General features: G+C 45.2%; 2 protein-coding genes and 1 pseudogene across 2 annotated transcripts; 2 read left to right on the forward strand and 1 right to left on the reverse strand.

Annotated features, from left to right (window-relative positions):
- LOC8058974 lies at positions 520-11289 on the forward strand (annotated as a pseudogene).
- On the forward strand, positions 11466-13357 carry LOC8058975 (acyl-[acyl-carrier-protein] desaturase 4, chloroplastic). Its single transcript, XM_002460450.2, has one exon. It carries the CDS (start codon positions 11781-11783, stop codon positions 13041-13043), a length of 1263 nt encoding a protein of 420 aa, XP_002460495.1. The 5' UTR covers positions 11466-11780; the 3' UTR covers positions 13044-13357.
- Positions 13483-15703, reverse strand: LOC8058976. Its single transcript, XM_002462591.2, has 4 exons — positions 15378-15703; positions 14328-14389; positions 14046-14150; positions 13483-13832 (listed from the first exon to the last, which is right to left on the reverse strand). The coding sequence occupies exons 1-4, from the start codon at positions 15568-15570 to the stop codon at positions 13692-13694; spliced, it is 501 nt and encodes a 166-aa protein (XP_002462636.1). The 5' UTR covers positions 15571-15703; the 3' UTR covers positions 13483-13691.

A 16147-nucleotide genomic window follows, 5' to 3' on the forward strand; every position in this document is an offset into this window, starting at 1 on the left:
ACAGTTAAATAAAAAAATCTAAAAGTTAAAAGCAATATTTTTAATGAAATAGAGGGAATACTGCTTTGTTAGATGGTACAACTGACTTCTAATAGTACCATATTTTTATTCCACTTTTAGTAGTGCAAGTTTGTCGTTCTTGCATGCAGGACGGCTCATTAGTCATTCATAAGCTACCACTTTCTAAACTCACACATCAACACACCCGTATACGTGAATATATGGACAAATAATGAATATCACAATAAACGAAACGGTGCACTGACTAGGCATCTACCGTATTTAAAAACACTGTAGCTAGTACTCCTGACTGTTCCGGAGACTGAAGAAAAGTTTGAAACACGCAGCAGCAAACGACGGGATGCATCTACGGACTACGCGGGGGTGGGGGGGCGAAGGAATGCATGCATGCATGTCGGAAATACTAGCAAACAGAGCTGGTCCGCGTATCGCATCCAGAGTCCAGACACGTCGGTCTAGCTGTACTTAAGCTGTGCCTGGTGCCGTGGTGCGCGGTGCGCGCGCGCGTGATTCCCAGTCCCACTGGGCCGGCCTCCTTGCGCCCACAGCGGCCAGCGGCAAGGCAACCCCACAAAACCAACCAACCCATCACACACGGGCAAGCCTAAAAGTGGAGGGCGCGCGCCAGGACTGAGACCGAGAGAGTGGCTGCTGCTGGCGAATCCAATCCTGGACGAGATTAGGTACGGTAGAGATAGAGAGGCCCAGGATGAGAGTGGCGGTGGTGGGCGCCGGCGTGAGCGGGCTGGCGGCGGCGCACGAGCTGGCGAGGAGCGGCGGCGGCGGCGGCGCGACCGTGACCGTGTACGAGAAGGAGGACTACCTCGGTGGGCACGCCAGGACCGTGGCCGTCGAGGACGACGACGCCGACGGCGGCGGCACCGTGCAGCTCGACCTCGGCTTCATGGTCTTCAACCGGGTACGTCTGCATCTGCATGCATGCCCGGCGTCGTCATGGTCTGCGGCATGCCCGGCAGCAATTCTCCATCTATATGCCTGCTTTGAGCTTTCCTAGTGCTACTCGTGTGCGCTGCGGCGTATATGTATATATCCACGGGCATTATGTGCCATTCGGCGTGAACAGCTCTCCCTCCTCCCTTTTAGGCGCGCGGTTTCAACAACTGATCTTTTGTTTTCGATTTAGCCGAGCAATCATTCTCTTTTCATTTCCGTTTTCCGTATTTATTCTTCCTGTTCATGGTTGGCAGAACTAGCGGATAAAAACGTGGATTGGTTAATTATCGTTCCATGATTAGTTGCTCGATAATAAGATGCAAATAAACCATCAAGCTAGCAATCCATAATGATATAATCATGATCCTGTTTGGCACAACTTCGTGAGTTGTTCTAAACTGTTTTTTTTTATCAAATGGACCTTTTGAAAATAGCTTCATTACTATTTAAATCGTCTTGAATGAAGCTAAAAATAGTAGCTTTTTATAGTCTAACCATCCACTTATAGGCCCTATGCAAGATTCTCTCTCGGAGCATGATTTAAGAAAATCTATATACATAGAGCTTTTGCTAAATAGATTTCCAAACAGTTTTAGCTTCATCATAAAAATTGTTCGTAAAGCTAAAAAAGATACAGCTCTACTGATGAGCCGTGCTAGCTAAACGACGCCAATATAAACATATGGGACCGGGAAACGGTGCCGTGCGATATCGAGGCGACGTGGAGGCAGCAGTGACCTTACGACCTCACGTGGTTACCAGCAAAACGCGAGAGCCCAAAATGCCAACACCTTCTGGTGGGTTGGCTCCCTTTTTCTAGGCATCTATATCCCACATGTAGTAGTTATATTTTCTCTAGAAAAGACCATGTACCATACTATATTCTACGACTTGTCACATTGCTTGATTGCGACGGTGTCCAGTAGCTATGGCTACTATTAACAGCAGAAGATTAGCGTGGTTATTAGGAATGCTGTCGGCCTCACTTAGTATTTTCCGAGGACCAGTCCACATCTCTGTGTTACTGTGTACCCCTCTTCCTGTCCATACATTTATTTATTTTTTAGAATCTATATATATTGCCGTACGTCATCCGTTCCAAAACATAGAGGGTATATTAAGACTATAAAATTCAAAGTTCACAAATATTAATTAATAATGGATTAAGTTGTATACATGTTTATGCAGTATTTAAGAGTTTATTTTTCTCCGTGGTTTAATAATTGGTTAAGTTATATACATATTTAATTAATAATTGGAGTAGTATATAAGAGTTACATCAGTGGTTTCACATTCCACACATTTTTCAAAACGATTTTTGATTTTGTGACCATTGATGGTGTCTTGTATGAACAACTAATGGTCAAAGTATACTTCTAAAAACTTACTCAAATCATAATACACCTCATAAAAAGGATTGGAGTGAGTATTAAATAATCTACTCTATACATATTTATACAGCCTAGTTTGACTTGGTGAGGTCACATCAAGATCATACTTGGTGGTTTTATACTGCATCGGTCGTGGCTATAAAATTTACACAATATATACAAAAGTATTTTTAAATGCGAATCTACTCATCATGCTAAATACATATATGTAATAGTCTATATATTATTAAGCTAATGGTTATTCAAATATATATTAAGGAGTTCAAATTATTCATTATTTTAAGAAAAATAAAGGAAATTATATACACTATATTGGCCCCAACAATAATCTGTCCATATAAAGGACAGGCTTCGCAAGAGACATGCATTCGTTTTAGCTTATATGCCAAATCTGTCAATCATTGAGCATTATTTTTCTTTCACAATAAATCAGCAAACAATATTTCACCGCATAGCTTTTCAGACAAGTTAACAGGCTCTCAATCATGACTTATCAACCAAGCGAACAATACTAAAGATGCTTATGCCATCACTAACCTGTGCAAAGTGGAATTGAAAAAAACATGTGCAATGCGAGAATCAAGATGGTCTGATGGAGATGAGGTGTATAAAACACCGCTGGCGGGGAAAAAAGTACGACTTATACAATAAGCGAACAAGCTTTAAGTATGTTCGCTAATTTATTGTGAGAAAAAAACATTACTAAATAACTGACAGATTTGACAGCTCAAACGAAAAGGCTAGATTTTTTTGCCGTCTCAGAGCAACTCCAACAAGGCCTCTACTTAAGCTTCCATAGCTAAATATGAGTGCTCAGGCTAAAAATAACACTCCAGCAAGGCCTGTACTAGAGCCCCCAATTTGGAGTGGGCACCCAAATCTCCCTAGCAAACCCCATTCCTGTTGGCCCAATACCTCAGCTCTCATCCTGTGTGGTGTGGCTATTACCTCCACACTGTACAGACGCAGCCTCGTCCACTTTCCTCCATCGTCGATCTCCACTACCGCGCTCCCTCCCTCCACCCTCGACCTCCACCGCTGGGCGGATTCGCCGGTGCGTAACTCCGACGTGGCCCCTTCCCTGCCATGTGGGCGCTGCCCCCGATGCACGAGAGCTCTCATCTCTTTTGCATCATGGCCTCTGTGTGGAGGATGTGAGAAGAAAGATTTGACCCAATGGCAAGTGGGTCCCATATGTTATTATCTGCCAATTTAGATTTGGAGATCTTCATTTGAGGTGCTGTTGGAACAGAAACAAAAATTTTGAGCACCCAAAAAGTAAGAGAGCATCCAAATGAAAAATAAACCCTGTTTTTTTAGTGCTGGAGTTGCTCTCGTGTAACAATCGCAACGCCAACGGTCGGTATCACCGCTGTCACTTCCGTCAACACAGTGGGTGACCAAGCCACCAAGGCCTGGTGCATGGTAGCCATTGGTCGAGGCAATCCGACACGCGACACCGTGTGGATAGCTTGGCATCGGTAACAGCTGAGCACCAATATTGTCATTTGCTTACTGTAGAAAAAGATCGGAGGGAGTACTGTACGTCCAACAATCTGCTAAAACTATCCGAGACTAACATAGATGACGCACGCATGTTACTTTGACTCTTCTCTGCTTCCTCAACCGCTCGTCTTCTTTGACCCAATCAAATAGTAAGGGGTCTCCTAAAAAAACAAGAGGAAAACAATAGTAAGGGTGTCTCCACCAAACCGGCGGCGGTGCGAGGTGGACAGCACAGATCCGGAGCGGCGGCGAACGGATCGCGACCGGGGTGAGAACAAGCCAGGCGGGACACAACCGCCGCAAAGGAACAATCCGGCGTCGAAGACGGAGCAACGGCTTCTGCTGAGCAATGGCCGGTCCGCGGTCGGCCAAGCCACATGAGGAACCAAGTAGGAGGAGTACACGACAAACTAACTGACCCGGCGCCGGTGGTGGATGTGGATCCACTCCACGCCCCATGCCCGTGCGTTCATTTGCGTCTTCGTCGCGCCCCATGCCCGTGCACCTCAGGCGTTCGTCTTAATGCCTGTGAGGCACACCGCGCGCATACTCCTACCCTCTCTGCACGGTGATCAATGGCGCTCAATTGCAGCGTGGTGGACCGCCAGGTCGACCATGGAGAAGTGCCCCATGGACAGGCGGAGTCGGCGAAACCCCATGCAGCTCAAGGTGGACGGCCGTGTGCTCGACCTCGTAGACGTTGCCACTGCCAAGGAGGTCGAGGGCTTGGCGAACCGCACCAAGATCTGGACCATCGTCAACGAGCTGACTAACCACGGTTAGTGTCAGCTTCAGCCTCGAGCTTATGCCTGACCACCAGCAGTTCAGTTCGTCGCTTGAACTCTGGCAGTCTGGCTTTGCTCTCTCCTGGTCCGTATTTATGCACTATTCTCAATCCTTTAATTTCCGCAAAACAAGTTGTTTGTTGGCAAACTATCTGAAAAATAGACTACATTTAAGTTTCTACTCTGCGAAACTACACTTGACCTTGACCATTCTCAATGCACTAGCCATATGCACTAGTCATATTTGACAGGAACTGACAGGTCACATTTGCAAATGACCAGTGCACATTAGTTATTATATGGCTAATCTTGGGCTGTATTATGCACGAGCGAGCAAAACTGCACATCTACTGGTAAAGCAAAAAAGATGATTGCATGTTTGAAGTATGTATCTACCTTGCAGAACAATTGACTTGCATGATCAGGAAACAAAACTAACATAGGGTGGCCTGCATGTCAGTGGCATTGTAAGGCAATGCACGTCATGATGTGCGGTGAGCACATTAGTCAGATAGCCTCTGTTTATAATTCACACAGCCCTAATCAACCTCACATCAGAGTGTGTCCTGCCCACATGGCAAACACAACATTGTTCGGTGCTAAAATGCTAGAACACCTCATTATTGATCCATAAAAAAGTGACAGGGTAGAGCTCCTTGATCAACTTGGTAAGATTTGCAGATAAATGGAATGATAACTTAAGTGTATAGTTTTCTATTAGTTTTACCAGTAAGTGAGAAATTTGGGATTTGCCATGATTTTCAATTTTGACCAGTGGTGCACCAATTACAAAAAAATGGTGCACCATTTGAATTTACTTGTTGCAAATATTGTTTCATTCGTATACCATAGAGCTTGTGACATATTAATGCACTAAATGTCAGGTTACATACCCAAACATGCTGGAATGGTTTGAAGGGCTCGGAGTGGAGATGGAGATATCCGACATGTCCTTCTCAGTGAGCACACAATTGGGGACCAGCGCCAGCAGATGCGAGTGGGGCAGCCGCAATGGTATCTCAGGCCTCTTGGCACAGAAAAGCAATGCACTGAGCCCTAGTTTTTGGCGCATGATTCGTGAGATACTCAAGTTCAAGAACGATGCTCTCAAGTGATAATACATCTCGATCTCATTCCGAATAACTAGAATTAACTATGCTCTCAACTGATATATAATAACCCAGAACTGATGCTTGTTTTTGCAGGTACTTGGAGGACCATGAAAACAACCCTGATATGGACCGGAATGAGACCCTTGGGCAATTCATTCAGTCTCATGGATATTCTCAGTTCTTCCAAGAGGCTTACCTTGTACACCTCTGTTCTTTATTTGTCTATATGTTTTAAGTTTGCAGCAGATTAAAATGGCATATTTGCTTTGCTGCAGATCCCAATCTGTGCGTGTATATGGTCATGTCCATCGCAAGGAGTGTTCGGATTCTCTGCTTTCTTTGTGCTCTCATTCTGCCGTAACCATCATCTTCTTCAGGTGAACAAGCTTGTTAATTAGGCTGACTAATTTTTTGTCATGGATGCTAATTTTTTCTCTTGCATTTTAACTATGCATTCAGTTGTTCGGTCGCCCCCAGTGGCTCACAGTGAAAGGTCGTTCGCACTCCTATGTGCACAAGGTGCTGTCCTGTAGTCCCTTTTCCTTCTTCACCCTCCTTAGATGATTGATCAATTCAACTAGTGCACACCAGCAGGTAAGGGAGGAGTTGGAAAGTATGGGTTGCCAAATTAAAACAAGCTGCGAAATCAAATCTGTTTCAAGTTCTGAGGGAGGTACTGCTAATGCAAGCTCTCTATCAAGTATTTCTTCTGATTATCATCTGGTTACTAATCCAAAGCAAGTGATCGGTATTGTTTTGTTTGCCTCAGGTTTCAGGGTTACAGTGTTTGATGGTTCAGAGGAGACATATGACAGAGTCATATTTGGTGTCCACGCACCTGATGCTCTAAAGATTCTAGGAGCTGAAGCAACACACGAAGAATTGAGAATCCTAGGAGCTTTTCAGTATGTCTACAGGTAATGCATGCTATGCACCTATAGATCTAGGTTTGTTTGGTTGGATCTGATCTCCATCTGCACCTTCACTGCAGTGATATATACCTCCATTCCGATAAAAGCTTGATGCCACGGAGTTCGTCTGCTTGGAGTTCCTGGAACTTCCTGGGCACGACAAGCAAGGGGGTTTGTGTAACCTACTGGCTAAATCTGCTTCAGGTAGTTACCTTGCCTTAACATGGATAGCAGCAACTAGCAATGTATTTTTTGCTTAATATATGTATGTATATACCACTATATACTTTGATTAATAGATCCTTACTGGAATATTTTCTAGAACATAGAATCTACAGGCAGGCCTTTTCTGGTGACACTGAATCCTCCTCATGTCCCAGATCATGTCTTGCTTAAATGGTACACTAGCCACCCTGTCCCGTCTGTGGCTGCCGCAAAGGCTTCTCTTGAGCTTCATCACATTCAAGGAAACAGAGGAATTTGGTTCTGCGGGGCATACCAAGGTAAGTTACTCCATCAATTAACCTTTTAGTAATACATACATGGCTTGCGTCAAGGACATTCAAGGCGCTGAAAGACGTACATGGCTTGCATCAATTAAGCTAGTGTGTCTGTTTTATTTCAAAATGCTGTGTGGGCTGTGTGCATTCAAAATGCAGAGGTTGGAAGTGATCTCGAGATAGTTGTATCAATTGATGTAATTGTTTTGAAACTAATGAAAGCTTCCTTTATAAAAAAAAATCAAGGACACTCTGACTTTGCGGCTTTTTCTGAAAGACAAAGAATAATGGATCTTTGCTGTTGGACAATTACAAAAGTCCAGTGTCCTAGAGCAAATGAACTACTCATCTTTGCTGCAGTATACTAGATTGTGTCTTGCAGAAAATACGTATGCTTTTGTAGCAACAACAAAGATCATTTTTTAGTGCTTTCATCAAAAGGCACCAAGTAGGAGTGTTCTCTAGCAAAATTTGCCAACTATTTGTAAGCATATCAGCAATTAGAACACTGTAATTAGTTCTAAAATTTATTTATCTTCTGATTGGATAACAGGTTATGGCTTCCATGAAGATGGACTCAAGGTACTGTACTACAATCTGCGACACACAACCTGGCTACCAATGTTTGGATAGGATTTTTACTTTTGTGGCTCCATGTACAAGTATAAAGTATGTTGGAATGCAATTTTCAATATGACATAGGAATTGATGCATGCCTGCAGGCTGGGAAAGCTGCAGCTCAAAATTTGCTTGGTAAGGAGAGTGGCCTTTTGGTGAACCCAAAACAGATGATCCCATCGTGGTCTGAGACTGGGGCACGTCTTCTGGTAGCAAGATTTCTTGGTCAATATGTATCCGTCGGCAACTTGGTGTGAGTTGTTCAACCAATTGACCAATATATCACAAAAATGTCTAATTGTGACTCCTCTGACTTGATTAATTCTGTGTCTAGCTTGCTTGAAGAAGGAGGCACTATGTTCAGTTTTGGTGAAGTGGGCAAACAATGCCATGTGAAATCTGTCCTGCGAGTACATGACCCCATGTTTTACTGGAAGGTTCTCTTTTCTCTTCTCACGGTTCTGGCCCACTACTTTTGCTGGCTCTGATCCACGTCACTTGAAATACATTCTTCAGGTTGCAACTGAAGCAGACCTTGGCTTGGCAGATGCCTACATTAACGGTTATTTCTCATTTGTAGACAAGAGAGAAGGTCTTCTAAATCTTTTCCTGGTAAGATCTTACAGTCTAGATAGTCAAGTCAAACAATTGGCACATGTTTTTTTTAGGGATCAAATTGGTACATGTACATAGACAGTCCTAATTACTTGTACATATATGGTGTTGTTTCCTGTTTGATTTTGGATTACATCCATGCTACAGATTCTCATTGCAAACAGGGACGCAAACAAGACTAGTAGCAGTGCTGCAAGTAAAAGGTTAGTCCCCTCCAAATTTCTCCATTTTTAAAATTAAAATCAAGCAGTATATATGAACTCTAGTACTAAATTCTACAATCAACTGCTAAGTATTTCCTTCAAAAAAAACTGCTAAGTAATCATGTACACATGTAATTTGTATGGCCGTCAGGGGTTGGTGGACACCCCTGCTATTGACAGCTGGGGTTGCCTCCGCTAAATACTTCCTGCGTCACATATCAAGGAAAAATTCTGTCACACAAACACGTCAAAACATCTCTCAACACTATGATCTGGTCAGTAATGCTAGCACTTCTCATTCTGCTTTAGGCTCCCCTCTATGTTTGTTTACAATACCTATGAAAAATTTCCCTCATTCATAATGCCTCCAAAAATTAGCAGAGTCATTTGCTTTTCTCTAGGTTGACTAACAATTTTGTTTCTCCTTCTGCATTCATTATTTTTCTTCTATGTTCATGCAGAGTAATGAATTCTTCTCGCTTTTCCTGGATCCATCAATGACTTACTCTTGCGCCATCTTCAAGGTTTGTGTTGTGATCAACTACCTAGTGTCGCTCGTGTGTTCGAGAGAAAGCAAAACTAGTGCCACTCGTCTCTAACTTGGTCTTCCAGCCTGTAAACAAAGTACTTTAGTACCATCAAGTACTGATTCTTGATATGTGCATGCCTTATATGGTAGACGGAGGATGAAAGCTTAGAGGCAGCCCAGCTACGGAAAGTTTGCCTCCTAATCCACAAGGTAACATACCGAAACTATCAATTTAGTTAATACTGGTCTGACAACTAATAATTTCATATATACTCACGCATGCCTGATCTGTTGGATCACCAGTATATACTATACTGGTCTGATAGTAAATACTTGCATACATGTGTGTGCTTTCAGTCCAAGGCTTTATTTGCATACATGTGTATTATGATTAGATGGGTCACCAGTGTGCTTCATGCCAAATCGATTGTAGGCTAAAGTGGAGCGAGATCACCACGTTCTTGAGATTGGTTGTGGCTGGGGCAGCTTAGCAATCCAATTGGTGAAGCAAACTGGTTGCAAATACACTGGGATCACATTATCAGTGGAGCAACTGAAATATGCACAGAGAAAAGTGAAAGAAGCTGGCTTAGAGGTTAGTGTGAATCAGTACCCCTTTTGTTCTGCTAATGATTATCTTGGTTGTTTTTATTTTTCTTTTAAAAAATGTTTGACATTGATTATGCATGGCAGGACCACATAAGCTTCATGTTGTGTGATTACCGTCAAATACCAACACACCGCAAATACGACAGGATCATCTCTTGGTTAGTACAGTGCTTGGTACTACTAGCTGTATATATAGATTTAATTGATTTCTTGCAGTGTGGAGACTGCTATAAGTAACATAGCAGCTTGATTCAGTTTCCTGATATATATGACTGAAAATATATAACAAGGGAGCTGATGCATGCATGAAAATGTGTTGATGGTTCAGCGAGATGATCGAAGGTGTTGGGCACGAATACATGGACGATTTCTTCGGCTGCTGCGAGACCCTTTTGGCTCAAGATGGCATATTTGTCCTGCAGGTATCTATATTCTGTACACATAATGAACTCTCTATATGCATCGTCGCAGACTCAACTGCATGATTTGTGATCGACTAACTTGCACGGATGTAGTTCATCTCAATCCCAGAAGAACGGTACGAGGAATACAGGCGCAGCTCAGACTTCATCAAAGAATACATCTTCCCCGGGGGCTGCATCCCTTCGTTGGCCCGGATCACGTCTGCCATGTCTGCAGCATCAAGGCTCTGGTACACAACATCACCAGTCATCTATCTATATAATGATCCCTTCTGATTAACTATAGTATATGATGATGATCCAATATGTTGGAGTGCAGCATCGAGCACCTTGAGAACATTGGGTACCATTACTACCCAACGCTGATACAGTGGAGGGACAACTTCATGGTCAATAAGGAGTAAGTACACAGCTTGCTACTAGCTACCAGTGCAGGCTGATGCTGGCATGTACTAGCATACATGTATCTCTCCTTGTCTTAATATATAACGCTGCAAGAGAATACAGTGTGTTATTCATTCTAGCAAGGTATAGATTATTATTGATATTAACCAGATTATAAATGTTGCTCCGATCCTCTGCAGTGCAATTTTGGCCCTGGGCTTCGATGAGAAATTCATCCGTATATGGGAATACTACTTCATATACTGCGCCGCTGGTTTCAAGTCACGGACACTTGGGAATTACCAGGTATGCGTACAGCTACGTCTGTTCATGGATTGATACGAACAGTAAACATGAATACGAATGGATATCGTATTTTTGCAGATTGTGTTTTCTCGCCCTGGCAACGACAAACTGAGCAACAACGGCGATCCTTACGCAAGCTTTCCGGCAGCTAATCAAGCTAGCTAGCTAGCTAACGAGTCTACGCCCGATTTTTTTTGGAAGGGATGTGATTCATCCGCACTACAGCAGCCATCGTTATTCATTCCGTTAATTCAATTCCGGGCACATGCTTCCATGAATGTGTGAACTCAATGCAACAATGCAAGGATTTATACGAATGGATAGATATATATTTTGGTGGTAGCTGAATCAGTCGGAGCCTACACTACACTTCAACGTGAGCCCTTGAATTCGTGATCCAATTGAACACGCAGTACTGTACTACTATGTGTGTCACTAACTGATTGTACTTGCAACCGCGGATCAGTCCATTGCTTCGATCCATCTTGACGCTCCATCACTTTCAGTTCGCCCATCCAATGACGACTGGCACATGGCCAAGCTGGGACGCAGGAGACTCGAGCATTCACTTTCACTGGAGATATCGTTGTGTTGTGTGCAGCTAGCGCTGTACTGATGGAGCCCAAGAAACGTAACGTCTAACGTGTGTTGCATCAATCTAGTGTTCACGGTGCAGTAATTCCGTGTGCAGCACGTACAAGTAGTGCAACGACGTGCACATGCAATTCATTGAGCCAGCACCAGTAGTCGTACCACTCGTCTCTTATAGGACGCGGGGGGCACGTGTACACCTCTCCGTATTCAGGTTCAGCAACCTCCACGGCTGCACCTCGTATATATATATGTACCTGTATATCCATCAGCTAGCTAGCTAGCAGCAGCAGCAGCAGCAGCAAAGAGCGAGCTAGACAGACATGCCGGGGCTCACGACGATGCTGGCACTGCCATGGGCATCATCACCACCGGTGCCGCCGCCGGTGAAGAAGAAGCTTTGCTTCAGCACCAGCAGCAGCAGCAAGAGGACGGCGAGCGCGACGATACCGCTGGTCAACAAGAAGCACTCCGCTTCGTCGGCACACCTCCTCCTCAGCCGCGGCCGTGCCCTAATGGCAGCGACGGTAACGGCACCCGCCTTTTCTGACGATGACCAGCGAAAGGAGCTGCTGCTGCGGCACCTGGGGGAGGACGGCGGGTGGGTGGAGGAGCAGATGCTGTCGCTGCTCACCCCCGTGGACGAGGCATGGCAGCCCGCCGATCTCCTGCCCACCTTCGCTGCCGCCACCGCCGAGGAGCATCGGACCCAGGTGGCGGAGCTCCAGGCCCGCGCGGCCGGCGTGCCCGACGAGCTCCTCGTGTGCCTCGTGGGCAACATGATCACGGAGGAAGGCCTGCCCGCGTACATGACCATGGGGAACCGGGCGGGTGGCGGCGCCGGCATCGTAGACGCCACCGGCTGCGACGACCACGGCTGGGCTCGCTGGCTGCGCGGCTGGACCGCCGAGGAGAACCGCCACGGCGACGTGCTCAACCGGTACCTCTACCTGTGCGGCCGCGTGGACATGCGCCAGGTGGAGACGACGGTGCACCACCTCCTCCGCCGTGGCATGAGCATGCTGGAGCCCTCCTGCCCCTACCACGGCTTCATCTACGGCGCCTTCCAGGAGCGCGCCACCTTCGTCTCCCACGCCCACACGGGCAAGCGCGCGGCGCTCCACGGGGACGCCTGCCTCGCCAAGCTCTGCGGGGTCATCGCCGCCGACGAGAAGCGCCACGAGGTCGCCTACACGAGGGTCGTCGCCAGGTCCTTGGAGGGCGACCCGGACGGCGTGGTGCGGGCGCTCGCGGCCGTGATGCGAGCCAAGGTCACCATGCCCGGCGAGCGCATGACAGACGGACGCGACGACAACCTCTTCGATCACTTCTCAGCGGTGGCGCAGCGCGCGGGGGTGTACACGGCGGCGGACTACGGCGACATGGTGGAGCACTTCGTGCGCAGGTGGAAGGTGGCGGAGCTCGAGGGGCTGTCCGGCGAGGGGCGGCGCGCGCAAGACTACGTGTGCGGGCTGCCGCGTAAGATCCGCAGGATGGAGGAGCTGGCCCACGACCGCGCGGCCCAAAAGGAGGCCCAATCCGTCAATATCAGCTGGGTGTTCGACAGGCCCGTTCGTCTGCACTGAAGGAAAGTCGAAGGCCATCTCCTCAACTGAACAAGGCCCAATTACTAGTACTGGAGTATATTGTAACTGAGCTTATGCACTGTACAACTATAAATGTGCAGCTCTAAGATCACAAACTTTAAATATGTACATATATAAGACCTAGTAAGTTTCCATGATAAATAAAGCTTGAATAATTATTACTATATACTCCCTTCATTCCGAATTATAAATCATTCCAAAAATCTTGGAGAGCCAAAACATCTCAAGTTTGACTAAATTTTAATGATAACATAATAACGTTTATGACACCAACTAAGTACCATTAGGTTCTTCATTAGTTATATTTTCATATTAATATCTATTTGATGTCATAAATCTTTCTAATTTCTTCTATAATGGTGGTCAAACTTGAGATGCTTTGACTCTTCAAGATTCTTGAATTGGGATGGAGGGAGTATATAAGAATGAAATTGTTGTTAGCCTCTTGTTGATTTGCAGGATTCATTTGGTCCTAAAGACCGATTTCAACCGTGCAACTATATGTTTACATGTATCAAATCACTGGGTGTAGTGTGCTAAAATCAGATCCACCCATACATCCCTAACGCAACGAAACTCTACAGACAAATTATAACTCTGAGAGTACAACACCTTCGCACAGGTTCATTACTTGTATTTCTCCATTATCCTTCGGGCCTCTTCGACAGGGTCTTCCGATGGGTCGCCCATTGCTTCATCCAACCTAGAGCTGGAGGCCTCCTTTGGGTTCATAGCCAGGAAGCCGAGATATATGAGGCCCATCATTGCCTGCGACCAGAAGACCCATCATTTGGTGCTATCAAGTACCATCAAAACTGAACCGCAAAAGACTGGAATGTATAATGGATGGCCTTTAGCTCTCGCAAATATGACAGTTATTGGAAGTGCAGGGTACATTTGCTATTTGTCAGTCAATATTAAGCACAGCACATTGATCATCAACAGCAGGAGAATCAGACCGCAAATGTAGCAATTGCTTACCAGAACAAATAATGCAGTGGACACAACGGATTTAACAAGGAAAAGGGCCACTGCCATAGCGGCAAAGGTAACACCTATCCTAGCAATTGGTCGTGGAACTGAACCCTGTGACACATAAGAGGGGGATAATCAGTCCAATTTCAAATCTTAAAGAAAAAGCAGAACAAGAGTTTCTTGTTGTCAGTACATTTTCTTGAGATCAAAACTTCAGGGGAAAAAACATTTTCTTCAGAGCTAAGAGGATGATAGTTTAAGCGATATGAATGGCCAAGGAATACATACTGGGACAAGATTACTTCCTGCCTCCACAGCATCGTTACCAACCCTCCATGCTGTTTGAACAGCTGTTATCATATATGTAGTGTTAAGAGAATAGCAGAATAAGTTTTTTTTTTGATATATTTCATTACGCTAAAAAATACCAGTCAGCATATCCTGCTCCTAGTCCTAGAAGGATAATAAAACTACAGAGGCCTCCATAGAAATATATATGTAACCCAACATGAGGACAGTTTACAAAGTATACAGATAATTTCATCAGGTACAAAATCAATGAAGAGTCAGCAGGCAAGACAATATTAGGTATAGTAAATGGTGCCATTTTAGGTTAGCATTCAGTACAGTTTGCAGCTCATATTTGATGCTTGGTCCTAAACCCTGAAAGCTGAGCGCAGGAGCAGCAATGCATCCTGAGAGGTGACAAGGAGTGAAGAGGGGGAGTTTTAGTATTGTACCAGAATCAGACTATTGTTTGTTTGATGTGCCAGGAAGCTAGAAATAACAAACCAACGAACGTCTGACATGAGGTGTTAACTGTGTCTAGTTTGCCAGTGGCCCTTAACATGACAACCTAACACAATACTATACTAGCACAATTAGCGTCATCTTAGTGCATGGATATGGAATGGAATCACAGAACCCTGCAAACATACATCAGCTGAGCCATGTTGTCTGTTAATCTGCAGTGGGTGAGCAGACAATGCATCGATGATTGCTTGTGACTTCAGAAGCGATTTCAAGATTTGCAAGTTGAATAAATAAATTGTTTCGATGATTGCTTGTGACTTCAGAAGCGATTTCGAGATTTGCATGTTGCGACCACAATCTATGGATTAGTTGTGACGACAAGCAGACACAGTCACACAAGTGATGCTGCCAGGTTAAATAAATAAAATTGTTTCAGATGTATATAGTTTGGTATATAATAATAGTACTACTAATTTTGCAGTTAGGAAGAATGCCCCACCTGGCAGCTGAAACAAAATAATGGCATCCAAGTCGTCCTCGCAAGTCGCAACAACAAGAGAAGAGAAAATACGTGAGGTACGGTACCTCTGGAGAAATCGAACTGCGCAGAGGCGGCGACGAGGCGCGGCTTGTGGGGGATGGTACTAGGAGGCGGCGCCTGCCGTGGCATGTGGATGCAGATAGGGGCCGCGAACGGAGGGAGCGGAGAGGCTAAGACTCTCTGGCGGGAGGCGGTCGACGGGAGCCAGGCGGCCGCCGCGGTCGTGGCCATGGCCATGGCGGGGGCGGAGAGTCGGAGAGAGCCTGTGCGGTGCCGGTGCGCCAGTGCCCGGAGGCCGGAGGTCAGCACGGACGGTCACGGAACGGAACTGGGATAGGGCTGAGCCGCTGGGCTGTCAACGAGCCGAACTCGAGCGAGCCTCGTTTGAACTTCGAGCTCGGCTCTAGTAAGCTTTCCTCAATCAGCTCCAGCCTCCGGCTGCTGTTTATATGGTATATAATTTTTTTTGTGTGTGAAATCTTTCTCCAGAACCAAATCAATACTAGTCCAAACTCCAAAGAGAACTGTGGCCTTGTTTAGTTCATTCACCGTCACATCAAATCTTTAGACGTATGCATAGAGTATTAAATATAGACGAAAATAAAAACTAATTGCACAGTTTGGTCGAAATTGACAAGACGAATGTTTTGAGCCTAGTTAATCCATGATTGGATAATATTTATCAAATACAAACAAAATGCTACAGTGTCAATTTCTCAAAACTTTTTGGAACTAAACAAGGCTGCACATTCCAAATTATACATCAGTTTAAAACAGTCTCATGGCTTTAAAAAAAAGTTATCATGGCCAAGTG

This window comes from Sorghum bicolor, chromosome 2, assembly GCF_000003195.3.
Source record: "Sorghum bicolor cultivar BTx623 chromosome 2, Sorghum_bicolor_NCBIv3, whole genome shotgun sequence".
NCBI classification, from domain to species: domain Eukaryota; kingdom Viridiplantae; phylum Streptophyta; class Magnoliopsida; order Poales; family Poaceae; genus Sorghum; species Sorghum bicolor.

Excerpts from the sequence above, each read along its gene's own strand:
- LOC8058975 (XM_002460450.2), top strand. The coding sequence starts at position 11,781 with ATGCCGGGGCTCACGACGATGCTGGCACTGCCATGGGCATCATCACCA.
- LOC8058976 (XM_002462591.2), bottom strand. The coding sequence starts at position 15,570 with ATGGCCATGGCCACGACCGCGGCGGCCGCCTGGCTCCCGTCGACCGCC. Across the intron at positions 14,390-15,377 it reads GCAGTTCGATTTCTCCAGAG|CTGTTCAAACAGCATGGAGG; the intron begins GTACCGTACCTC and ends ATATGATAACAG. Across the intron at positions 13,833-14,045 it reads CCACTGCATTATTTGTTCTG|GCAATGATGGGCCTCATATA; the intron begins GTAAGCAATTGC and ends TTCTGGTCGCAG.